At 39.9% G+C, this 8,858-nt stretch overlaps 1 protein-coding gene across 1 annotated transcript in view; it reads right to left on the minus strand.

Annotated features, from left to right (window-relative positions):
* Positions 1-779, minus strand: part of KIF5C (kinesin family member 5C) — a 238,666-nt gene extending 237,887 nt beyond the window's left edge. The window contains exon 1 of the mRNA XM_043991874.1: positions 159-779. Within this exon, the coding sequence (XP_043847809.1) occupies positions 159-284 (126 nt within the window). The 5' untranslated portion in view covers positions 285-779. The remainder of the gene's footprint in view (positions 1-158) is intronic.
* Positions 780-8,858: the final 8,079 nt, after the last annotated feature.

Here is an 8,858-nt window from a genome sequence, read left to right on the forward strand (position 1 = left end):
ACGGGTGGCCAAGGGGTGGCCTGTTTCTCCTCCGCCCGGGCCACGAGAAACTGCAGGGCAGGAATGTCAGTAGGGGTGGTGGGAGCATCTCCCGTCGGGGGGAGGGGGGAAGTGAGGGACGAGAGGAAAGAAAAGGGGATAATCCAACAGAGACTTACCCCTATGACCACCGTCTCGTCTCCTTTAAATTTGGGGATGAATTTGTCCCCTCGGAGGATCTCTGCTTCATTCAGAGGCCGGAACCGGCACATCACTTTGATGCTGCATTCAGAGGGGTCCGCCATCTCGGCCGGCTGTGGGCGAGGGCAAGGGCTGGCAGGGGGGATGGGGTGGGTGGGGTAAGGGGGACAGGAGGGTCACTGGAGCAAGGGGTGGGAAATACCCGGCCAGTAACCGAGCCACGTCCCAGTGCGGCCCGACGGGGTCCAGCGCGCGTACTTTTCAGCAGGTCATTGCGAACTCTTCAGGCTTGGCAGCTCCCGAGGAATGGAAACAGGGCAAATCCAAAGCATTCAACCCCTCCAATCCCTACCCCCGAGCCAGGCTGCAAATCTGCCCCTTCTCCCCCAGTCCCCTCTCCCTCCCCCTCTGGTACTGCAGGCCTGGGGAGGCTACTGCAAGTGAGGGAGGGGACGTCTCCAAAGGGGACTCAGACTCCCTGCTCCTCTCAGATCTCAGAGGCTCCTACGGTCGCTGCCATCCTGCATCAGCACCAACTACCTTCCCTCGCCCCTATTCCTCCTACTACTTTCCCCTCCCTTCTACCATCCCCTCCCCCTCCCAAGGGCTTTATGACTTCACTGCATTGACTCCACCCCAGTCTCACTTCTTCCCAGGCTGTGGAGCGACTAGCTCTATGGGCATTCTGGGAATTGTAGTCTCTCTTTCTTCAGGTAGAATGGACCATGATCACTTGGGTTGAGTTCTCAAGGGCTGGGATTGTCTACCAAATGCCGGGAAGAATAGGTCTTCATTGTCCAAGCCAAGCAAGGGTTGTTGGGGTAGTCATCTAAATCATCCAGGTAAAGAAAATGTCTATGGCTTTCCATAGAAGAAGCATGTCTTTAATGCTATTGTGAACTAAGACAAAAGCCCAATGGAGCACTTTCTTAAAGCTGGAACTTTTTAGAATGCTGTACTAATAAGAGTTGACATTTCAGTTAGCCCTTCCCCTTGCCAAGGCCAACCCCTTACCTTGTCCTTTGATCCCATCCCCTTCTGTCATCTCCAGCTCAAATATCCCCCTTCTCTTACCTTTAATCTCTCCCTATGTAATGATTCCTTCTCTACGACCTTCAAATATGCCCAAGTCTCCATCCGTTAAAATCCCCTTACTAGACCCTACTACTATTGTCATATGTCTTTCCCTTTTTTCAACCAAACTGTTAGAGAAAAGCTGCCTACACACTCATTGACTCTTCTTCTCAATTTTTTGCAATATGGCTTCCTACTTCACCCCATTGAAAGTATTGTCTCCAAAGTTAAAAATGATCTGTTAGTGGGCAGCTAGGTGAAGCAGTGGATAAAACACTGTTTCTGAATTCAGGAGGACCTGAGTTCAAATCCAGCCTCTGACCCTTGACACTTAACCCTCATTGCCCTGCCAAAAAAAAAAAAAAGATCTGTTAGCTATCAGATCTTGTTGATCTTTCCTCAATTCTCATCTTTTTGTGTGTGTGAGGCAATTGGGGTTAAGTGACTTGCCCAGGGTCACACAGCTAGTAAGTGTCAAGGGTCTGAAGCCAGTTTGAACTCAGGTCCTCCTGAATTGAAGGCTGGGGCTTTATCCACTGCACCACCTAGCTGCCCCAATTCTCATCTTTCTTGACCTCGGCAGTTGGTGGTACAGTAGTTTGGAGTCAGGAAAACTAGTTGTGTCTCCTTGGAAAGTCACTTAACCTCTACCTAGCTCATTTATAAAATAGTGATAATAATAGCACCTACCTCCCATGGTTGTGGTGAACATAAAATGAGATAATAATTGTAAAGTGCTTTGCAAACCTTAAAGAAATTCTACAGGAAACTGTATATTTCTATTCATACTGCTTGCTTTCTGGATTTTTTTCAAGAATATGATAAATTCCATACATTACTTTCAAAACTGTCCAGCTTGTCTAAATTCCGAACTCTCTTCTATTCTCTCTTATACATTTTTAAAAACCCATTATAATGGCCCTTTTTTGTATCACAGTTGCTAATACCTCTGCTCCCCATCCTCCAACCCAATAATGAAGGAAAAAAACCCTTGTAACAAATAAGTATAGTGATGTAAAACAAACCCACATAGTGGCCATGTCCAAATATGTGTGTATATGTATATATACATATACATGTGTGCACGTGCACATGAGTGCATATATACCTTGTGTCCATCACTTCTCTGACAAGAGATGGGTGGCATGTTTTATTCACAGGTCTTCTAGTGCAATGGTGTCAATGTTTTGAATAGAGTTAAGTCTTTCAAAGTTGTTTTTCTTTACAATGTCATTGTCTTCGTATAAATTATTATCCTGGTTCTGTTCATTTCATACTACTTAGGAGTCTATCAAATTATCTTTTTCATTATTTATTATGTTACAATAACATTCTACTACATTCATATGCCGGTTTGTTCAGCCATTCCCCAATTGTCTAACAGGCAATCTAAGAAATTCCCTTAGATTCTGATTATTTTTATTTTCCCCTTTTAATTGCTCCTTTGGGTCTGGGAAGTTTGTTTTGATTGACTATTTTCTCCCTAATAGTATTCTTCCTCTCTAACTCTGTTGTTTCCCAATTGAGTTTGACTTATTTCTATGCCAAATTGAGAGTGTGTATGTATTCCATACTTTTTTCCATTTCAGAAAAGAGTAAGATTCATCTGATGTCCATTCCTCCACTCCTTTTTCCATGTTTGTGTTTTTCTCCTCATGCACCCCAATGAGAAGTAGCAAGTTCCATCCCCTTCTTCCTTCTTTCTACATAAGTGTATTTCTCCTTCCCCCTTCACTTCCCTTTCTTAAAATACTCAGATCAGAACAAATCTCAAAACACACACACACACACACACACACACACACACACACACACACACACACACATGAACCTAGGACCTGTTTCTCTTAATGTATTTCCCTCAATACCCTTTGAAGACATTAAAGGTCTGAAAGGATTCCTGTTCTTTTATCCCTCTATTAGAATATTAGCATTGTCACGATATATATCTTTCCAATTGCTCAAATAGATTTATCTTCCTAGATTTCTCTGTGTTTGTGTCTTTTAATTTGAAATACATGAAATTCATCTTTGATTAAAGGTCCATTTCCCACCCTTATTCCCTATTATAAACAGCTTTGTAAATTATTCTTAGTTGTATTCTGGCCTTTCTCAGTTTTTTATAGAAGCTACCAAGTCTTGTGTGAGCCTAACTATAGTTCTTTTGTATTTGACTTTCTTCTTTCTAGATGCCTGTAGTATTTTTTCTTTTATGTGGAAGTCCTATATTTTGGCTATGACATTGTACTTTTTCTTATGGAGTTTCTTTTAGGAGATGATCAGTAGATTCTTTCTATACTTTGCTCTTTGGTACTAATAGATCTGGACAGTTTTCATTTTTGATTTCTTAAAATATAGTAGCTTAAGCTTTAAAAAACAAAACAAAACAAAACATGGTTTTAAAAGGAGTCCACTGATTCTTAAATATCTCTCCTTGACCTATTTTCTATTTCAGTTGTTTTTTAAATGAGCTATCTTACAATATCTTCTATTTTCTTCAAACTTTTGATTTTGCTACAATATTTCTTGCTGTCTCATGGAGTTATTGATTTCTATTTGCTCTATTCTAGTTTTCAATAATTCAATTTCTTGCTTCATTTCTTCTAGATACTCATGTAATCTTTGTGGAAAATCCATTTTTTTCCATTGGGCCTCTGCCTGCAGTTGTTATGGAGTTGTATTACAATAATTTTTGATACTACATGGTGTTTTCCTTCACTTACTCATCTCTCCACCTTTAAAACTTCCTGAATTAAGTAAGGCTTTGTGTCAGAGTAAGCCCCCTCCCTTTGCCTCCCTTTAGGGGAGCAAGGGGAACCTGCTTAGTCTCCCCTTGGGTTCCTCTCAGTTCTTGAGTTATCTCCACCTCACAAGATTACTTCCTCCCTATCCAGGATTTTTGAAGTTCATAGCAATGCATTTTCAGGGCCCCTCTGGCATCTCAGGACAGTGTTAGGGACTTCAGAGCCCCTGGGCCTGAGGGACTGTTCTTGTCTGAGGGCTGGATGGTTCAGAGTTCTTGGGAACTGTGCTGGGTAAACACTATGTTGAGTAGCCACTGCCTGGTTCCCTGAATTTTTAAGGTCCCCATCTTGGGGCTCTCTCAGGGGATATCATTGTTCTTGTTCTTGCCACTTCTCAGTGCTTTTCCTTGCAGATTACTAGTGCCCTTTCTCTGGTCATGCTGGTGTTTTCCCTGTTTGGGAGGTCTCTTTTCCTATTGTCTCTGGGCTCCTTACTGACTTTGCATGCAGTTCTGGAATAGAAGATGTCAGTTACTATATTAAAGTTTGCAAAAATATTTTCTTATTTTTAAATTTATAGAATAAAACAAGCATTTCCATAACATAGTATAATTTTAAAAGATGATTGCACATGAAACAGCAAATCTATTAGGCACAACTTGCTATTCCTTTTAAATATATAATAAAATTATCATGTAAATTTTCCCTTCCTCACTCCCAATAACTGGAAGTACATCTGCCAGATATTATTTATTGAATTAGAAAAAATAACGACAACATTAATTTGGAAGAACAAAAGTCAAGACTATTGAAGAAGCTAATTAAAAATGTAAAGCAAGGAAGATTAGTAATAATATATCTTAAGCCATATTATAAGGCAGTAATTATCAAAACTGTGGTACTAAGAAACAGGTAGATCAATGGAACAAAGCAGACATACAATTCACAGCAGTAAATAAGTATAATAACTGTCTATCTGACAAGTCTAAAGAAAAACAATTTGGGGATAAGAATTCATTATTTGGTAAAAAAAAATTGTTGGAAAAACTGGAAAGCAGTATGGCAGAAACTGGGCATAAAGCAATATCTTACACCATTTACCAAGATAAGGTAAAAATTAATACATGACCTAGACCTAGATATTAAGAAAGCTATTACAAGAAAATTAGATTTTGATTTTTCACATGTAATGTAAATTCATTTCATATACATATGATGCTATGTTATTATAAATAAAAAACAAAATAAAGGAGTTATTAAATATTGAAAACCCCTTAGTAGATTGTTTCAATAGTCCAAGTGAGAGAAATAGTGAAAGCCTGAACTAGAGTGGTGGTAATATACTTAGAAGGGTTAGATGCATGAGGAGTTGTAGAAGAAGAATCAACAAGACTTGGCAACTGGATACATATGAGGAAGGATAAGAGAGATATTTGAGGAGGATTTTCTGGTTATAACTGTGAGTCATAGAATGACAGTAATGCCCTTAACAGAAACAGACATACTTGAACATATAAAGTTTGAGATGTTAATAAGAAATCCATTTAGAAATGTCTTGCTGGTAGCTGACAACATGGGACTGGAATTCTACTGAGAGTTGGGCTGTTTATCTAGACTTTGGAGTCACTTGCAGATAGATGATGATATTGAGTAGTGAGCTGATGAGTATACTAAAGGAGAGAATAGAGAAGATAGACCCCAAGACAGAGCCTTGGGATATACACATAGTTAGGAGAGGAGGCTAAAAAGGGTCAGCCAGATACATAGTGAACCCATGTACTTCAATGTAAGCAAATTCTATGTGTGAAAATGCAGATTCACACAAAAGATGAATTTAGAGGATGATTCAAGAAATTTAACAAATATTCATTAAGAACCTGCTAGTTTGGGGCAGCTAGGTAGCACAGTGGATAAAGCACTGGCCTTGGATTCAGGAGGACCTGAGTACAAATCCAGCCTCAGACACTTAACACTTACTAGCTGTGTGACCCTGGGCAAGTCACTTAACCCCCATTGCCTCTCAAAAAAAAAAAAAAGAGAACCTGCTAGTTTGCTTTACAAAAGCTTTGATTCACAATAGTACTGCTTTAATTAGCAAGCAGCTATTATAAATCATGATTCAATTTACAAAAATATAAGCAAAATACAGTTTTACGTATATTATAAATAATAATTTCAGGAATGTGCCAATTGTTTAAACCTGGGAACAACTTTGGTATATAGGATTCCTGCCTAGAAGAAGCTTGTAGTCAACTTGGGAAGACAAAACCAGTTCTCAGGAAACAATTGTGAATTTTTTTACAAAGCTAAAAAGGAAATGCTGAAGGAAGTTAGTTCTCTAGCCAAAGCTGGCTGGTCTGGTTCTGGTCAAACCCCATTGAGTTAATTACATCCAGGTAAAACCAGGAGGACTCATTCTTCATTACCATTTGGGGGTTTTTTATGTTTTTATTTTTTTTTTGAGGCAATTGGGGTTAAGTGACTTGCCCAGGGTCACACAGCTAGTTAAGTGTTAAGTGTCTGAAGCCGGATTTGAACTCAGGTTCTCCAGAATCCAGGGCCGGTGCTCTATCCACTGTGCCACCTAGCTGCCCCCACAATTTGTTTTTTGTCAGCAGTGGTTCTGAGGACACTGTACTGGATTATTCATGGTACTAAAACATGTCCATATCAGTTCAACTCTTTCACCCTCAGACCTCAATTTTATTCCAGTGAAGTTTCATTATGGACCTTGCCACCTTAGAACTACCATACCCTAGAACTTCAACAACCAACTGGAACTCATATAGATCTTACTCAGACCTAGGGATGAACTGGGTTTGGTCCACAGAGTTCATTCATTCATCTACATAATTGCTGTTTGCAATAGTTTGTCCCTATGGTTGCAAATTCACCCTTTCTCACTCTATATTTAATGGGGACATATGAAACAAGGAAAAGATAATCTCAGCTCTCAAGGAGCCTAACCATCTAGTTGGATAAAGAAGATGTGTATATATATATATATATATATATATATATATATATATATATATATATATATATATATATATATATATATATACACACACACACGCACACACATACACACACACACATACATATAAAAATAACAAAAGGCAGCATATTATTAAGAAATTCCTCTCCCCCACAACCCTTACCCAAATTATTTCAGACAATGGAATTTCCAAAGATTGAGAGCAAACAACAGAACTCAAAATGGTTGGGAAATTCTTAATGAAGGAGGCTGACTTAGGCATGACTTGAATGTGTAGAAAAGAGATCATAAGGGAAATTAGGGAAATGGAAATGGACATGGCATATTCTAAGGACAGTGAATAGCTCCACTTGGCTGGAACAGAGGTTGCAGAGGTTAGGTAATAAGGTGGAAAGGCAGGTTGGGAAAAATTGTTCAGTCATGTCTGACTCCTTCTGAGGACATACTGTTAATGGGGTTTTCTTGGCAAAGTTACTAGAGTGGTTTGCCATTTCCTTCTCCAATGGATTAAAGCAAACAGAGGTTAAGTGACCTGCCCAAGGTCACATTGCTAGTAAGTGCCTGAGGTAGGATTTGAACTCATGTCTTCCTGACTCCAGGTCCAGTGCTCTATCCACTGAGCCACCTAGCTGCCTCCTCCTTTCCTTCATACCATTGCCAAATTAATTTTCTTAAAACACTATTTTGTCATTCTTCTTCACTGCTCAGAAATTATCAATGATTCCCCATTACAGAGATGAAAAAGTCTTACTTCCTGAACCTGGCATCTAAGGGACTCTATAACTCCAAATATCTCCCCACTGCAACCCTACCAGAACCTTCCACTCTAGTTAAACTGCAGACTTCATTTATTATGATTCTCTTTTTTCTCTCTTACTAATATATGCATTTAGAGCAATACATTTTCCTCTAAGTACTGTTTTGGAATCATCCCATAAATTCTGAGATGTTTGTTATTTGGCAGTATGATGTAGTAGAAAGAAAACTCCAATTGAGAATCAAGTGGGTTCTAATCCCTGCACTACCACTAGACAGCAATGATGGAGGCAAAAGCAAGAAACATGCCCCTATTGCCTCAGTAGTCCACAGAACCAGCAACCCCTCCACAATTCCTTTCCCCAATTTATGGTCCCCACTTTCCCCTTCCTCTAAACCTCACAACTACCCTAAGGCTGGGTCTCCATGTTAAGTAGACAGAGAAGAGACAATTATCTGGATCATTCAGGCAAAAATAAACAATCTCACTTTCACTTGGATGATCAGAGGAACTGAAACCAAATCAGGATTTTTCTCCGTGAGTTATCAGACTAATTAACCAAGATCTCCTTCCCTCGGCACAGAACTATTTGCCGGGAGAACTCTCGATAACCAGGTCTCCACTGGCAAAAGGAAGTGAAAATGGAAGCAATTATCTAGATCATTCAAGAAAGAAAAGACCCACCCAATTCTTCTGCCTGAATGGGCCAGGTAATTGCTTCCATTTTTCACTTCAGCTCCCTGTCTTAGCCAGTCACCAGGGCAGTCTTTTAAATTGAGCCCTGGAGCCTGTAGGTAATCCTTTATATTTATACTTTACCTGAGTGTTCATAGCATGCTGTGCAATGCCCATAAAACATTTGCTGGGTGAATAAAGAACAAGAAGGAAGGGAGGGGGGAGAGGAGACGAAAAAAGGTGAACTCCTTTTTTTTTTTATTAAAAAAAAAAGATACTGGGGCAGCTAGGTGGCACAGTGGATAGAGAACCAGCCCTGGAGTCAGGAGGACCTGAGTTCAAATTTGGCCTCAGACATTTGATACTTACTAGCTGTGCCACCCTGGGCAAGTCACTTAATCCCAATTGCCTCACACACACACACACACAC

Source organism: Dromiciops gliroides, chromosome 3, assembly GCF_019393635.1.
Source record: "Dromiciops gliroides isolate mDroGli1 chromosome 3, mDroGli1.pri, whole genome shotgun sequence".
NCBI classification, from domain to species: domain Eukaryota; kingdom Metazoa; phylum Chordata; class Mammalia; order Microbiotheria; family Microbiotheriidae; genus Dromiciops; species Dromiciops gliroides.